General features: G+C 45.4%; 1 protein-coding gene across 3 annotated transcripts in view; it reads left to right on the forward strand.

The window, feature by feature from the left end:
* Positions 1–262: 262 nt before the first annotated feature.
* Positions 263–18,308, forward strand: part of SYTL3 (synaptotagmin like 3) — a 95,987-nt gene continuing 77,941 nt past the window's right edge. Inside the window, exons 1-3 of one of the 3 annotated variants that reach the window (XM_024997126.2) lie at positions 263–515; positions 12,807–13,417; positions 15,808–16,026. In XM_024997126.2, coding sequence (XP_024852894.1) covers positions 13,308–13,417; positions 15,808–16,026 — 329 coding nt within the window. In that variant the 5' untranslated portion in view covers positions 263–515; positions 12,807–13,307. The other 2 variants (XM_010800728.4, XM_059889971.1) reach the window with 2 other exon arrangements.

Below are 18,308 nucleotides of genomic sequence, written 5' to 3' on the forward strand. Positions count from 1 at the left end.
TGCATAGGCAGGCGGGTTCTTTACCATCAGTGCCACCTGGGAAGCCCCATATGTACGCTATGCTTCCATACAATTTACCCCCAAAAGTCCAGGCCAGTCTTGCTATAAGTTGACTCTTGAGTTAACAGCTGCTGTTTGAGCTGTGATGACACGAGTCATTTACACTTGAGGTCAATGAGAAACCTCTCGCAAAGGTGGGAACGTTTGACTAATTGAAGCCTTCAGTTTCCTTGCGGGTTTCCTTGCTTGAGTGAAACACCTCGGTAGCATAGCGTGGTCTTTCCTCCAGCTAAAAATGTAAACTGTTGGCCTTCAAGAGCGCCTGGGTGTGGCTCCAGGTGGCTTTGTCCCCGGGGTCCTTGGTGACGCACAGCTGGTAGCCACAGAGGCTCTCAGCGCCCGCCCAGCCCACCGGAAGGAAAGAGAAGCACGTCAGTGGTTCTAACTCGAAGAAAGCTTGACTTCCTTCCCCAGAGCAAGCTCCCCTGGTCTCCTCTCTTGAAGCTGAGGCAAAGGTAGGCTAAGCATCCGAGTCCAGCCCTTCTGGTGGGTTGTTTTAAGGGTGGGGTGGGTAGAGGTTACAGTTAATATAATTCTCTTACACTGATGACTTTGAAAACATGGGAGAGAACAGCAATGAGAAATTAGACAAAGGATGACTTGTCATTTTGTTGAATAGTATACATTGTAACTGCAGGCTAAGAATGATTTAAATGGAATGGAGGAATACTTTAGAGTTAGTTAAGAAACCAATCCACACCGAAAAACACTCTCCCAAAGCTGTATGGTGTGAAATTTTTTCAAAGGAGGTGATGAACGTCGTTTGGTTTCCTTTTTGGTCTGTACATTCTTATACATACAGTTTATTACTATTTTGCTCTGAATTTACTTCACAGATTCTGACTTTTTTCATCCCCCATAATCTCTAGTCTGGAGGTGGACCATAAATATAATTTTAAAAATTAAGTTAGCTGGAGTCTAATTTAAATGTCTTGCAATTCAGCTTCTTTAGCCCCGGAATAGAACTTCTTGACAAAAGGAGAGATTATGACAAGAAAATACATGTTAGCGATTAAGTATCTTACTGTGCTAAGTCGCTTCAGCTGTGTTGGATTCTTGTGACCCCATGGACTGTAGCCCGCCAGGCTCCTTTGTCCATGGGACTCTCCAGGCAAAAATAACTAAAGTGGGTGGCCATGCCCTCCTCCAGGGGATCTTCCTAATCCAGGGATTGAACCCATGTTTCCTGCATCGGCAGGCAGCTTCTTTACCACTAGCGTTACCTGGGAAGCTCAAATATCTACTAAGAAGTTAGAATTGGTATGAAAAAGATTATTTAGCCAAGACAGTAGAAGATTCTAAATTCTTAACTTTTCTGTCTAAACAAAGCATAAGGCTTTGGAGTTAAACAGACCCAGATTAGAGTGTGAGTTTAGGTAAATTACTGAATTGTTGCAAGCCTCACTCTGCTCGTCAGTAAAATGGGTGTCTTGATGGCCTAAGGCTGTAACGAGGACTGAGACTGTTCGTGCAAGGAACGTGTCAAGCCTTCTGGTCCAGAGTAAGTGGTAAGTTGGTACAACAAAAATTATAGCAACGATTATGAGTAGTACCTCATATAAAGAACAAGATAATAATATCAGTTCTCGTTTCTTTATCCATCCACAAGAAAAGATCAAGTTTAAGTCTGAAATATCATGGGTTTCTATTGTAGTGTTTAGCTTTGATTCTGAAAAAGCACTTGGGTTTTTTTTTTTTTTTTTTTTGGTGGCAAGATATTTATGTGAATGAGAAAGCCTAGACTCCACTGAGAGTGGTGGGGGCCTTTCCAGAAGAGACTTCCAGCCCTCTCCTGTCTCGGTTTAGATGTCAAGTTTTCTAGACTTAAGCCCACATATGCACAATGTCATATATTAAGGACAGAGTTTTGAGGGACCTGAAGCTTACATGATGCCTGGAGCCTTCTTTAAGGAAACAGATACTATAACACAAGGTCAAGTCCGGGGCCTGGCAGGTGAGGCCTTAAGTCCGAGGTCACTGGCTTCTGAGAAAATCCACTTCTGGCTCAGAGACCAGAGACACAAAGAGTTTCTAAAGGCTCATCTCCATTCCCATGCCATTCCTGAGGGACACCAGGTGAATCTTCTCGCCTTTGCGAGTGAGCAGCGCCCTGCCTTCACCCGCTTAGTGTGGACGAACCAGTGGTCCCTGCGGCTGTCGAGGACGTCTGTGAGGACACTCCGCGAGCTAAAAAGAGAGATGACACTCTCAGGTGAATCTGCGGGGTCTGTGGAGCTGCGCAACTTCAACCCTGCATTCTAGGTAGAAAGTACTGTGGCCATATTCAGAAAAAAAAAAAAAGCAAACTGCAGCTTCTCAAGGAAACAGCTGTGGTAAAGCACAGCAGCGGGGGTGCTGGCTCTGGAGCGGGGCTGAGAGCAGGGGCTTGGCTGAGGCTTCAGCGCTGGGCTCGACCTCTAGCTTGAATTCAAAGTCTGGCCGGAGATGACAGTGTTCATACGCAGGCACCTCGCCTGATCCTGATCGCAGCCCCTCCTCTCCGTCACCGGAGGAGGTCGGGGCGTGGGGGTGGGTGATTCGATGACCAGCTGCTCACAGATGACCGGAAGATGGAAGAGCCTGCAGATAAAGAGCGCTTCCTTTCCCGGCCCCCTTTCTTCTACCCGCCCCCGGGTTTCACATTTCTTGTACTTTTCTTCCCCTGGTCAGCTCTGAAAAGCCGAAGTCAATCTTGGCTGTTAGGCCGAGGGGGAAAAAAAAAGCAAGTGTGGTTTCAGAATTCACACAATCAGATGTTCCATTTCTCTGGCAAAGGGGGGCTCCCACACGGTCCCCTCCGGAATGTCTTTCCCACGCACTGCCCCCCCCCACCCGCCATTTCTCCCCTCTCCACGTGGAGGGAATCTCGCCTTCCCCTGAGCGTTCTCTCCTGTAGATCCTTGTGTGCTTCCACTCACCCTGTCACGCCGTCGCTTATTTGTTCACCTGTCCACTTCCTGGCTGGAATTCGAGCTTTTCGATTGCAGAGAGGGGCTCCTGCTAATTTGGTGTCCTCACTCCATGGCACCTGAGAGGCTCACAGAAGCCCAATGAAATCAGTGCTGTGGGTCAATACGCCGATCACCACCACCTAACTGCATTTGCCTGGATGCAGAGTTCCACTGGGATGCGGCATGACTGGCTACAGAGGAGATGGAAACGTGTGGATTGAAGCCCCGAGCTGGGTTTAGGAGGGGCCCCCACCTCTGCTGCGTGTGTTCCTATCGATTCCAGAAAAGAGGCTTGACTCCTGCTCTTGGGCCTTCCTGAAGGGGAGGACGGTGATCAGAGAGGACTGCTTCCAATTCCTGCTTGCTTTATTCCAGCCGTTGCTCTCGGACTGTACTGAGATGACTCCAGATTAGGGTTTGATCCTAGTTTCTCCGATACCTGAACTCATGCTGAGATGGGATGGTTGGCTGTGCAGTGCTTCCCCAAGTGGCTCTGGGCGACTTTTTCCTTCAGAGTGGTGATACACTATAGGTTTTATTTATTTTTTAATTGTTAAGTAAAATTAGACTGGTTGGTATGGCGGGATGCTGTAAAACAAAGGCAGTCACCATTACAAAATCACAAAAATGCAATCGAGAAAAGAGACTGGGGGCTAGACAGCTCCATGTGGGTGAAGACAGAACCTGACGCCAGTGTTTGTGACGAAAACACAGTTTCAGAATTCACTGGGTGTGTGAGAGAGTGACTAAGTATTATCGCAGAAAAACCAGGTCTAGGAGATTGTGAATTTCTGCATGAGATCATTAAAACAAAATACTTTTTAGTATGCTTCTCAGATGCTGAAATGACCTCAGATTTTCAGATGCTTTCCAGATTTCTGAAGCCTGGAGCTTTCTGAGATGCGTGTTGCTCGCTCACCTGACTATGATCCTTCCTTCCGACTTGAATTCGTGCTTCCTGCTTTGGCAAGCAAACCCGCGTGTCACAATGGTCACTGCGTTTCTCAACTCCAGCCAAACATTAAGGACCTATTTGCTGGGTGATGAGGGATCACTAAGAACCAGTGTCACCACTAGAAGGACACTTGAATCAGAAAGAAGTCAGAGTCATGATAGAGAAATATACAGAGGAAAAGGGGGCATAATGAAGGAGCAGTTAATTGTGCTTGAAAATTATGAGAAAGTTCCTGAATTAGTGATGAATCGACCTGGAAGATTAACAATGAATAATGATGATGATGATGATGAAACCGTTAGGTGGTGTTTCAGGGGACTCTGAAGAGCTCTTCTCCTTTATGTCTCAGCACAGAAAGAATTCAGCGAGAGACAAAGTGATAGACGTGTGTGTGTGCTAAGTGCTTCATTTGTGTCTGGCTCTTTGTGACCCCGTGGACTGTAGCCCACCAGGCCCCTCTGTCCATGGGATTCTCCGGGCGAGACTACTGGAGTGGGTTGCCAAGCCCTCCTCCAGGGGATCTTCCCGACCCAGGGATCGCACTCACATCTCATGTTTCTTGCATTGGCGGGCAGGTTCTTTACCACTAGCGCCACCTGGGAAGCCCAAAGTGATAGATAAGAAGTGATTTATTAGAACAGGATACTTACAAGGCTTACAAGCGAGTGGGCAAGGGGGTACCATGTCCTGAGTATATAGTGGCTTACATCTTTACAATCAAAGGAAAAGTAGAGAGGGGGAGAAAACCTTCTTTGTCTTTCTTGAGTAGATGTTGTGTTTCCGTCATCAACTCCTCCTCCAGATTGAGAAGGGGTTTTTCTTGTCCCTACATGGTCAAGCTGGGTCCACACATGATTGTTTTTTTAATGTGTGTGGAGCGTGTGCCCTACTGAGCTCGCTGGGCAGGATGTGGGTCTCATGCCACCGTTGTGTTATTGTTTGGGGGCATGCCTCATGCATCTGTTGCACGATTTTGTTGCTAAGCAAGCCTGCTTGGTTTTGTGGTTAAGTAAACCTGCTTTCTTGAGTAACCATTAGCTTACTAATGGTTTTAGTAAGGCAGGGGGGGGGGTCTCCCATAGTTTTTCTATTTACAGTCCCCTACAGAGAAGGCAATGGCACCCACTCCAGTACTCTTGCCTGGAAAATCCCACGGATGGAGGAGCCTGGTGGGCTGCAGTCCATGGGGTCGCTAAGAGTCAGACACGACTGAGCGACTTCACTTTCACTTTTCACTTTCATGCATTGGAGAAGGAAATGGCAACCCACTCCAGTGTTCTTGAATGGAGAATCCCAGGGATGGAGGAGCCTGGTGGGCTGCCATCTATGGGGTCGCACAGAGTCGGACACGACTGAAGCGACTTAGCAGCAGTGGGATTAACTATTTAATCACTTACTTTGCCCCTTTACTCTGTCCCTATTGATACTGTTACTACTACCACAGTTAACATGTGTCAGTGGGTTGTTTATAATATGCTTGCCACTGTGATCTAAGTACTTTCTGTGTTGGGATTTCCCTGGTGGTCAAGTGGTTTCGGCTCTGTGCTCGCAATGCAGGGGACACGGGTTCAATCCCTGGTCGAGGAACTAAGATCCCACATGCTGCACAGCACAGCCAAAAAAAAGTGCTTTACATGCATAAATGCATTTACTGCTCACAATGACTCTAAGAAGTGGATGCTATAATTCTATCCAGTTTGAAAGTGAAAGTGTTAGTCGCTCAGTCACGTCCAACTCTTTGCATCCCCATGGACTGTAACCTGCCAGGCTCCTCTGTCCATGGGATTCTCCAGGCAAGAATACTGGAGTGGGTTGCCATATCTTGCTCCAGGGGATCTTCCCAACCCAGGGATCAAATCCAGGTCTCCTGCATTGCAGGCACTCTTTTACTGTCTGAGCCACCTCCCTCTACTTTACAGCCAAGGAAATTAAATCCCAGGGGACTTGCTAACTTGCCCACCATGTTCAAACCACATTCCCCTCACTGCCTCTGAGTAAATTAGATCCTTGTAGGGACAGGGAAGAGCAGGAGCGAATGTATGGAAAGAGAAGAGTACACGGGGTATCCAGGGACCCGTCTCGAATGTGTTTGCTGCGGGAGCGTTGGGGCGTTCTGTGGGAACTGAGGATGCAGAAGTCGGAGGAGGCCAGCTCAAGCAGGGTGAGAGAGACCTTGCGCATAGTTTAGAATCTGTTTATAGGCAGTGGGGACCTGGGCTCCTGTCCTGGGAGAGGAAGGACGCATTCCTGCCTCAGTCGTGTTCAGTGGCCTGTCCCTCACTCCAGAGATGTCCTGTCCTTTCTCAGAGCAACTCTGCTTCTCCACCCAGGCTCAGCCGGGAACATCCTCCTGTCCTCCCCTGTCGCCAGCCTGCCTCTGACTCACCGTAGTGCCCACTGGGCCCCTCAGGTCGGTGGGCACAGCCAGACTCAGGCCCACTTGTTCCTATTAGCACTTTGGGTTACAGACGCCACGCTCACCCCTCACTCCATCAAGGAACATGCCAACTGCTTTGCATAGATTTCATGGAATTCTTTGACCATCTCCATTTCAACTCATCCAAGAAATCACAAGCCTGCAAGAGAGAAGTATGTTTATTTCATCCCTGTTTAGAATAATATGAAAAATAAGCCAGTATGGCTTCTAGTTTCCTGCCAGCATAGGTGACCGGAAACGGAATCCCTAAAGATGGACCTTAAGCTTGCTAGGCCACCAGGTGGATGGAATTCTCTCTGATTTTCTTGGTATTTACCATGGGCCCATGCGACTTGCTAAACTCTGTCACCCTAGAAACCTCTTTTGACTAGGAAGAGTTCACTACAAATAAGCAAATAGACAAATAATTAAAAGAATAAGTAAATCATCATAAGTCTGGGGTCACCTTGTCTTGGATAAATAGACTATAGGCTAAGAAAAGTTTTAGTGAATTTGATCTTGAGTGATTTGGAACATGGATTACAGAGTAAAATCTCTGATTTGGCTGTTGCTGTAAAACTTAGAGAAATTTAAATGCCAACATAACAGGAGTAAAGTATAGACAGAGCTCCAGATTTTGTTCAAGAGGACTGAAAAGATGTAGTTGAAATAATTTAGATAATTGCTATTGAAAGAGAAACACTGAGCAATGTTAACCTGGAAATCAGACCTGGAATTGCACAAGCAAATTCACGATCAAGTTAAAAGCCCAGCACAACTTAAAACAACAAAAGTTCTCTATGTTCCCCATTCCATCCTCTAAAACAAAATAATATGTTGAAAAAATGAACAAGAGAATGATACACCTAGTTTACTTTGTAAGCAACCTGAGAAATCATTGGATCCTCAATTTCAGTGGTTCTTAAACCCCAAAGACCCAATGCTCACTCTTTATAGGAAATATTTTGTAGCTCACCTTTTACTATCTGGAATTGGAATTCATGTAAAATATAATTTACCTTCCTCAATACCAACGACAATAATTCAATATCATTACTGTGATAAAAGGAGAAATAAAGGGACATTAAATTATAAGAATATAATTCATATTAGTTCAATTCAGTTCCTCAGTCATGTCCAGCTCTTTGCGGACCCCATGGACTGCAGCATGCCAGGCTTCCCTGTCCATCACCAACTCCCGGAGCTTGCTCAAACTCATGTCCATTGAGTCGGTGATGCCATCCAACCCTCTCATCCTCTGTCGTCCCCTTCTCCTCCTGCCTTCAATCTTTCCCAGCATCAGGGTCTTTTCCAGTGAGTCAGTTGTTCACATCAGGTGGCCAAAGTATTGGAGTTTCAGCTTCAGCATCAGTCCTTCCAATGAATATTCAGGACTGATTTCCTTTAGGATGGACTGGTTTGATCTCCTTGTGGTCCAAGGGACTCTCAATATAAGCTACATTAAAAGACACAGTGAAGTTGTCAGATGTTCTTATACCTAGAATCACATTGATTTGTAGATTCACATCTACAGATGCAGATCCTTACCAGTACTGTAGCATTAGTGATTCAAATACTATTAATACAAGCCATGCTGCCCTATGTGATGCCACTTCCTGAAATGGTAAGCAATTGTAAATGAAACCAGGTACAGTCTTCCCTCAGTTTACACAATAGCTTCATTCTGCAAAACCCAGTATATTAAAACCCTGCAAAATATACTTCGTGTTTCTGTGAGTTAAATTCTATTATCAGATAATTATACCTTTTTCCTAGTTGAGTTATCTGGTAAGATAACCAATATTTGTATGGGAATGCAAGGTAATTCTTTGTCACTATGACAACTAAAACTACCCCACAAATTTCTAGACGGAAGCATGGGACTGCCCCCACTGAAAACCCGAAATGAATCCCGATAAGATGAAACACCTGTGGCTCTAACGTGTGGCAGGTCTAAGCCACCAGGTCAGGAGGAACACTGGGAGGACACTGGAAATCAGAGAGAAAACCTCCTCCTAGGTTTCTGTGATACTGAGCTTTCCAAATTTGCTGGCATATTGAGTGCAGCACTTAAACAGCATCATCTTTTAGGGTTTGAAATAGCTCAGCTGGAATTCCATCACCTCCACTAGCTTTGCTCATAGTAATGCTTCCTAGGGCCCACTTGACTTCACACTCCAGGATGTCTGGCTCTAGGTGAGTGATCACACCACCATGGGTCATTAAATTTTTTTGTATAATTCTTCTGCGTGTTCTTGCCACCTCTTCTTAATCTCTTCTGCTTCTGTTAGGTCCATACCATTTCTGCCCTTTGTTGTGCCCATCTTTGCATGAGATGTTCTCCTCATCTCTCCAGTTTTCTTGAAGAGATTTCTAGTCTTTCCCATTCTATTGTTTTCCTCTATTTCTTTGCATTGTTCACTTAAGGAGGCTTTCTTATCTCTTCTTGTTATTCTCTGGAATCTACATTCAGATGGGTATGTCTTTCCCTTTCTCCTTTGCCTTTTCGCTTCTCTTCTTTTCTCAGCTGTTTGTAAGGCCTCCTCAGACAACCACTTTGCCTTCTTGCATTTCTTCTTCTTGGGGATGGTTTGGGTCACCACCTCCTATACAATGTTACAAATTTCTGTCCATAGTTCTTCAAGCACTCTGTCTACCACATCTAATCCCTTGAATCTATTCGTCACATGAATGATCCTGGGGATCTCTATGCAGTCCTGATTGCATCAATTCAAAAAGTCACCCTGTATAGAGAAGATGTCGACACAGATCCTTCAAGATAAGGAAAAAAGTACATTTCAATCCAATAATAGAAGGATTTCCTCATTGTAGTTAGCAACCATGTACTTGAACGACTGAAGGTTTATGGAAGCCAGAGTCAAAATCTCTAAAAGTCAAGAATAACAACTCAGATAAACACTGCACATGCATACCTCTAGTTCTCTAAGCTTTATACTCATCAACTGGGAACCCCAGACAGCACCATGTTTGGGTATGTATTTGAAAGGATTTCAATGAATGACAATTTGGTGGTCTATCCTTGGAAAGCAAGGAGATCAAACCAGTCAATCTTAAAGGAAATCAACCCTGAATACTCTTTGGAAGGACTAACGCTGAAACTTAAGCTCCAGTCCTTTGGCCACCTGATTTGCACAGCTGACTCATTGGAAAAGACCCTGATGCTGGGAAAGATTGAGGGCAGGAGGAGAAGGGGACTACAGAGGATGAGATGGTTGGATGGCATCACCAATTCATTGGATATGAACTTGGCAAACTCCGGGAGATGGTGAGGAATAGGGAAGCCTGATGTGCTGCCATCATGGGGTAGCAACGAGTCGGACGTGACTTGGCGACTGAACAACAACAAGCTCCATCCTTAGTTAATCTGAAATCAATATAATGCTGATACATGAAGCACAGTTTTGCAACTTCTGCCAAACCACTGCAGAACTTTTTGTTCCATGACCTAAAGACACCTTGAGAACCCCTTTGTTTTCTTTCGGTTTATCAGAACTATATGCACCACTTCGATTTGGGGTTTTGTTTTGTTCTGAGCCACCAGGGCAGCCTCAGCGCTCACGTACAGGACTGTTTGGCTGTAGGTTCCTGGCAGAAATTGTCTGCTCCTTTTCACTCTGGCTGCTACTGTTTCTCTGACTTTAATTGTCCTCTGTGTGCTTTTATAGGTGGCCCTAGTGGTAAAAAATCCATTTGCCAATGCAGGAGACGCAAGAGACATGGGTTTGATCCCTGGGTTGGAAAGATCCTCTGGAGTAGGAAATGGCAACCCACTCCAGCATTCTTGCCTGGAGAATCCCATGGACAGAGGAGCCTGGTGAGCTACAGTCCATGGGGCTGCAAAGAATCAGACATGACTGAAGCGACTGAGCGTACATCGTATTGTTAGAAATGGGATAGGGTGTAACTTATCAGTCATTAAGTCCTGTACCGTAATCACTTAAAGAGTGTCTGGCACTTGTTGAATGCTTGATCAATATTTAATTAATGAACGGCTGACGGATGGATTCCAAAAACCAACTCAATTTGACTTTTCTGTAACTAGCAGTGGATGGCCACTAGGGGGAGGAAGAGTGCCCACTCGTCCCTGCAGAGGCCCCTGTGAGGCCGCAGGCATGGGTTTGGTACAGAGCTGCTGCTGCTGCTGCGTCGCTTCAGTCGTGTCCAACTCTATGTGACTCCAACCCTAACCCCGTCCCTGGGATTCTCCAGGCAAGAACACGGGAGTGGGGTGCCATTTCCTTCTCCAATGCATGAAAGGAAAAGTGAAAGTGAAGTCGCTCAGTCGTGTCCGACTCTGTGCGACCCCATAGATAGCAGCTCACCAGGCTCCTCTGTCCTTGGGATTCTCCAGGCAAGAATACTAGAGTGGGTTGCCATTTCCTTCTCCAAAAAAGTTGGTGTGTTTTGAGCCAAGTGCAAAAACCTGCACTTAAAATACTTGGGAATCAGACAGACAGGACAGTACTTGATTCAGTAATGTGGTTAATAGGTTAGAAATGAGAGAGAAGCAACAAAAACCAAGGAATGCGTTTAGAAGAAATAGGCCCATGAAGTTGGTGACACTTTCCCACTTAGCACTTGATAACAAGCTGTTTCCTAGCATTTCTTCTTCCCCAGAGACTCAGAGCCTCGGGGAGCTAAGCTCTGCTGTTCACCTGGAAACAGGACCTTAGGAGGGAGGAGGTTTTGACCCTGCTGAGGCTGGAGCCCGAGTCTTTGTTCCTGTGGTTCTCCTGCCATCTACACGGGAGGCCTTTTGGGAGCAGGCACTCGGGAATGCTTGGCTGGAGAGCAGAGGCCAGGACCATCCCCTGGCAGCCCCGGCTTCCCTCCTCCTCATGTAGCCTCTGCAATTTGGGTGGGCCAACTGTTTTAACCTTATCGTACAACAGTTTGTGTGCTCAGTCATGTCTGAGTCTTTGCAACTGCATGGACTATAGCCCTTGAGGCTCCTCTGTCCATGGGATTTCCTAGACAAGAATACTGGAGTGGGTTGTTCCAGTACTTCCACCTCCATGGGACCTTCCTGACCCAGGGATCAAACCCGGGTCTCCTGCCTTGCTGGTGGATTCTTTGCCGCTGAGCCACCAGTGTAGCCCCACCTCACAACAGAGAAACTGACAAATAGAGGCTCCTTAAGCCAAGGGGTCCTTAGCCTATAGTCCCACGAACTTGGATGTGAAAAAATTTATATCTTAATTTTCATTGACTTGTAACTAAAGTTTAGCATTTCGTCACAAACCACAATAGAATTAGCAAGACTTGTGGTCTCCACATCTTGTTGCAGATATCTCAGTATTGCTTGCAATCATTGCTACTCTGAAATTACAGTCACTGTTAGATCACTGCTAGATTTCATACATCCCTGGCCACATATATTATTATAATTTAAAATATTTCAGTATAATTGATTTCCTTTGTTATAATGTATTTTATTTTATGCATTTAAATACAGAAGCTTCACCAGATAACCAGAGATTAAAAGAGAAAAGAATCTCTGCTTAAAGGGAATGATCCCTTAGGGTTCTATTAACCTCTTTTTCACTGATTTGCTATGGATCATAAATTAATATAATGTGAATTCCTGTTGAGGCTGAACAAAGGGAGTTTAGCTTCCAAAGCATTGAAAGGACATCTTATTACTAAGGAATTCATGTAAATTTGATAACAAAATGGCATTATAGAAAGTACACTAATTAGATCTGCATTTTCTGCTTTTCACTGCCATGTTTTATCAATTCAATACCATCTTGGTTGGGGAAAGAAACAGATCAAAGGTGCTGTGTGTCTAGTGTCACTGATGGAAAAAGTAAGTAGGAGGAGTGGAGAACCTGCCAACTCATATTAAGCAGAAATAAGACCCCGCGCAGAAGGCTGTTGCTAAATACCGTTAAAGACCATAACTAACTGATAGACGGAGGTTGTGGTGATATCCCTTCATAGATCCTTAATTGATTAAACATTTTTTTGAGTTTTGAAGTTAATTGTAAAAATTGCAGTTAACAGATGAAATTGTAGATATCCTAAAGTATTTTCAATTAGGATGATGTACATTCAATATTGGAGGAGGAAATGGCAACCCACTCCAGTGTCTTCCCTGGGAAAGCCCATGGACAGAAGAGCCTGGCGGGCTGCAGTCAATGGGGTTGCAAAAAAAGTCAGACAAGACTTAGCAACGAAACAATAGCACATTAAATATAGACTTTCATGCCTCTGACCACTCAGGATACAGAATTCATATCAGAAAAATTCAAGTGTGGAAGTCTGAGGCTTTTAGAAACATGAGAAGTCCCATTTAATAAAATTTAAAATCTTACATTATCATCACAGCAAAAAATGCAAAGATCTGTCTGTAGAGCATTTTGTCTTAAAAATGATGCTATTTTTGTTGTCTTTTCTACAGGTACTGAGCTGTCTGGGCCTCTAACCATCATCAGTGCTCCCTGTAAACCTATGAAGGGGAAGGTTAATGTCTGTGTCACTGAATACTCTTCCCCCTGCTGTTTGTAAATTCCCTCAGATTGGGGATTACTTCTGCTTATGCAGAAATTATCTGCGTAATTTATAACAATCTCTGGCAAAACCTCAGAAAAAAGATACGCTTCTTACTTAGCCGGATGTCAGAGGCTGCGGCAGGACCCGGGGAGAAGGCTCTGCAGATGGCATGAGGCTCTGGGAGCGATGATCCCAACGGAGGGATAGCTCCTTGGGACTTTTTTCTCCTGAGAAGAGTGACCCAGTTAAAAAGAGGAGAAAAGCTACGAGCAACACTGTTGCCAATGAAATAGGAGAGGGAGTGCTTTCAAAAGCGCGTGGCGCTGTCGCTGGACTCTGAGCTCATCCACGGGACTGGGGCGCACGGCCATGGAGTAGAACTTCATCGTGGGTCTGAGAAGAGACGGAAATGGCCCAGCAAGTCAGCCTCGGTTCCCTCCAGGAATCGGAACGTGAAGCGATCCTCCAGGTTTTGTACCGGGACCGGGAGGTTCAAAACACGGAGGCGGAGAGGATACGGTAGGCGGTCGTACAGATGGTGGAATTCTTGGTGTTTTTTGGCTTTTTCTGCTTGGAGGCCATCTCTCCTTGGCGTCTTGCTGCTTGCTTAGCTAATGCCATTTGCTCCGCATTCAGCCTCTTGTCTGACGAGAATCTGAAGCAAGGGCTATGGGTGGAGGTGACCTTTGCTGTGTCACTAAGCTTCGGGATGGTCAGGGAAAGAATGCCTTTTTTCCCCACTTAAAACAATGCCTTTGTGTGATAAGTTATTTGTCTGTCTGCCTGTCCAGTTGCCTGCTTTGCAGGAATCGTTCAAGGGAAACCTTCAGACTTCCCATACACCCTTTCAAGGAAAAGACTTCTGGCTAAGGGTTTTCCTAAATTATTTTTGGTGGTAATTGAAGGCCCAAAGAAAGCAGCTTAGAAACAGCAGATCTGCTGGCGCCCATTCCGAGCCTTCTCTTTGCTTACTTTTGCTTGCCAGCCAGCTCTGAGGAAATGGGGAGCATGAAGTCTGAACCTGCCCAGCCTGCTCCCAGACTCCTTTGTCAACAGAGAACAGCTTCTCTGTCTCTGAAGGGCACGGGCTGTTTGCCATTAATTTAACACTTAACAGAGCAGGCCTGGGCTATCAGCACGTGTCTCTTGTTAGCTGTCAAGATGCATCTTTAATATAATGATGCTTTGTTTATTGATGTTTATGAAAAATGTGAGGTCTAGAAAATAAGTAAATGGGATAGCCTTTTGATCTCATTGCGTTTTTAATGGCAGAATTCTTTTTCAGAGTCTGCCAAGAAAAACAAACATATAAAACAAATCTTCGGACCACCCAGTGTTTGAGGAAGGAGAGGAAATTTCTGGGTGAACTGGAAGTAACAATGTTCCTTTTCTACCCTCCTTTGTAATCCCAAAGCTGTCCAAGTGTACTTACACTTTCTTCCGCTTTAAAAAAAAAAAAAATAGAGTTTTCTTTGGTGATGGAAGATCTTTCAATGATTTAGAAGCATCGTTTTGAATGTCAACAAAGTAACGTGGATATTTTGTTCCAAGGGTACCAAGAGTTGGCTGTAAGCTTGTTTCTCGGGATTAGCTTCTTTATCCTAAAAGTGACAGAGAGTCCATAAAAGAGTATTCTGGCTAATGGTATGTTTTATGGTTCAATGTAATATCCCTTTGCACTAAGAGGGGTCTTCCCTGGTGACCCAGATGGTAAAGAATCCGCCTGCAATGCAGGAGGCCTGGGTTCCATCGCTGGGACAGGAGGATCCCCTGGAGGAGGGCATGACAATCCACTCCAGTATTCTTGTCTGGAGAATCCCATGGACAAAGGAGCCTGGCGGGCTACAGTCCATGGGTCAAAAAGAGTCAAACATGACTGAGCTACTGACACATTTGCACTAGGGCTATCTTCTTGGGAGGGACAGGAACTGAAAGTAACCGACCACCCATAAAAAATAGTAGCAAAACTATAACATCAGTTAAATAACTTTGTTGGGGCACTTATAACAACAGCAGGCGTGTATGCTGTATCAGTTCAGTTCAGATCAGTCACTCAGTCGTGTCCGACTCTTTGCAACCCCATGAATCGCAGCATGCCAGGCCTCCCTGTCCATCACCAACTCCCGGAGATCACTCAGACTAATATCCATCAAGTCGGTGATGCCATCCAGCCATCTCATCCTCTGTTGTCCCCTTCTCCTCCTGCCCCCAATCCCTCCCAGCATCAGAGTCTTTTCCAATGAGTCAGCTCTTCACATGAGGTGGCCAAAGTACTGGAGTTTCAGCTTCAGCATCAGTCCTTCCAAAGAAATCCCAGGGCTGATCTCCTTCAGAATGGACTGGTTGGATCTCCTTGCAGTCCAAGGGGCTCTCAAGAGTCTTCTCCGACACCACAGTTCAAAAGCATCAATTCTTCGGCACTCAGCCTTCTTCACAGTCCAACTCTCACATCCATACATGACCACAGGGAAAACCATAGCCTTGACTATGCTGTATACTTACACATCATTCCCTGTCTTGAATGTTAGAATTGGTGCCGTTTTCCTGCATATCCCTCTTCTTTCACTGTTTTCTTTACCATTATAATGCCGCTTGGACACAAAGGGATGAACCTAGAACAAAATCAGCAGCTGACTCCTCCGTGCCAGGCGGAGTGTTTATGCTTTGCCATTTCATCCTTACAGCCACCCTGGGAGGTAAGGCTTTCACAGCTGAGAAAACCTCTGAGCCTCTGCTCCGGAAGACGGCAGGAGATCCTGGTTCGCACAGCTGTGTTAGAACCCGGGGGTGCTGGATGGCAAAGCCCCTTCTGTGTCTCCATACTGTTGAGGCCCTTGCCACGTAGGGGTTTGGCTGGCTTCTGTCCTTCCACTCAGTTGGTTCTTACCACTTAACTCTCTGTACCACAGGAATCTGAAGACGCGCTTGCAGCATCTCAGGTGGAAAGGCGCGAAGAGCGTGAGCCAGGAGTACAAAGAGAAGTCCTGTGCCCGCTGCCAGCAGACCCTGGGGCTCCTGCTGAACCGGGGGGCCGTGTGTCAGGGCTGCAGCCACCGCGTGTGCAGCGAGTGCCGGGTGTTCCTGAGGAGGACCCGCGCCTGGAAGTGCACCGTGTGCTTCGAGGACAGGTGAGGATGGGCGGGGCCGGCCAGGATGGGCGTGGCCAGATAAGATGGGCGGGGCGGTGGGGCAAGGATGGCTGGAAAGCCTCGAAGATGGTCCAGGACAACAACCGATAAAGACAGCTGTCATTCTTCACACTTAATAGGAAAATGTTCAGAGAATGCTTAATATGGAGCTGCCTTTCTAGACATGGAAATTATTGTAACTCAAAAACACATTTTGCTATATGAAAAAAAAGTTTTGTTTTTAATTTACAAAAGTTTGTAATGGCTGCTGCTGCTGCTACTAAGTCACTTCAGTCATGTCTGATTCTGGGCGACCCCATAGACAGCAGCCCACCAGGCTCCTCCATCCCCGGGATTCTCCAGGCAAGAACACTGGAGTGTAATGGCTAAGAATCAGCTAACCTAGGAGTTAAGATTCCCTTCAATTTCTTAACTAGTTAGTTTTGTTAGTTTTCTTAGAGCTTAATTTATCTCTTTGAGGAAAAGTGGAGCGAATTGTAATATAAGGAATATTAGAGTATCCCATGGAGCTTTATTAAGGCCTTTTTGAAGGAAGAAAGTTGACCTGTATTGATGCTCCACTAAAGAATCGGTTATGGTTTCAATTAGTGATAGACTGAATCTACATTTATTCTAATCTTTTGATGTTGTGAGCTTTTAAAATATTTTAAACACGGAATTGGTATTTTTGAAATACCCTTCTTGGAAATGATAAAGAACATGTATGGCTTGATCTCATACTGTTCGAAGCAAGAATGGGCTGGTCATCAATTCCTGGAAAACCCAGGGAGTTGTTGTGGGGGAGTGTGCACAAGGACATCACAGAACTCCTGAGGAGCAGAAATGTTTGTGTGGTGTGAATCTAGGAGAATAATCTGAGACTGAGATTTGAAAAGAACTTCTAAATGTTGCTTAGGTGCGTGCACGCGTGGGCAGACTGTGAGGTGATTACACGGTGAGGGCACACTGGTGGGGCTTTTCTTGCCCCCTAAAGTGGGAGGATTGTGTTTATAAGCATCCTGGCATTAATCTCCTTAAACTTCCCCTTGCTTTGTGAGCCTTAATGTACTTCAGTCTACCGAGGTCCAGCCCCAGTGGAGTCAGGGGTTTAGAAGGGGAGATGGCTTCGGCGATCAGGATATGATAGAATTAAAGATATAAAGAGTGGTTAAATAAGGATAGCTAAGTGAGAAAATTCAGTGGAGCAAAGAGGCTGAATAACTTGGTTTACGTGGAAAGCTAATAAAATTCCAAAATAAGGAATTTGCGTCACCTACGTAGGCCGCAGGCGTCCTCCTGTTCTCCCGAAGGAGAGGAGACACTAAGGCCTCCCCAGTCAGATCTTAGAAGCCCAGGCAAAATTAGTAGGCTTCACGAGCCTCCACGCTCAAGATGGGAATTCAGCCAGAAGGTGAGAGAAAGAACAACATGGGGAGACCACATTTCGGTGAACAAGGCCCACATTTTATTTTCCAAAGTAGTTTTTATACCTTAAGTTGTGCATAGAGGATAATGGGGGAAGGGGTAGAGTCAGCAGTAAGTCTTCCTGCAAACTTATCATATGCAAAAGTTTAGGTGAATTACATCATCTTCTGGCCAAGAGGCCTGTTAACATTTTATGATCCTGTCTTCAGAAAACTTATTTTTCTCTAAAGGTGATTATTCTAAAGTCAGGTGCCACCCTCCAAAAGCATTAGATAAAAGTTGCCATCCTATAGGGCAAAGATGTGGTGGGCTATAACAAGAAAAGAATTAACTCAAGGGTCCAAGGTTACAAACATTAAAGCTACTACTTACATTCCTATACACCAATTATATTAATCAATACACTGCCAGGGACACAGTAGGTAAGGGATATGGAAACTTAGCAGCAAACATTGGCCCAACAAGTGAAAAACCCTTCACCAATACAATTTCTAATCAATCGTTTAACTGCTCAAAGGAATCTGTATTTAGACAGTTTAGAACATCTCATGCCTCTCACAGTTGGGAGGCTCTGAACAATCACATGTGGCCGGAAGAACCTATTCAGGCAGGCTAGAGGACTTCCAAAGGAGTTTGTAGGTTGCAACACTCTTGTCATGCCCAGGAACTTTATTAACTGGAGCTGTAAGTTAACTCTTTTTCAGAGAGAGGTGGTGGGGGACAGCCCCCCGTAAAGTCAGAGGTGTAGGTGAGAGCACAAAGCAGTAAAGTAGGCAGACTCTGGTTTTGGGGGTAGATGCTTGAGAATTTCCAGGGGGACTCCTGAGGCTCGATCCCACCTTTGCGTATGCCAAGCC

Source organism: Bos taurus, chromosome 9 (assembly GCF_002263795.3).
Source record: "Bos taurus isolate L1 Dominette 01449 registration number 42190680 breed Hereford chromosome 9, ARS-UCD2.0, whole genome shotgun sequence".
In the NCBI taxonomy this organism is placed as follows: Eukaryota; Metazoa; Chordata; class Mammalia; order Artiodactyla; family Bovidae; genus Bos; species Bos taurus.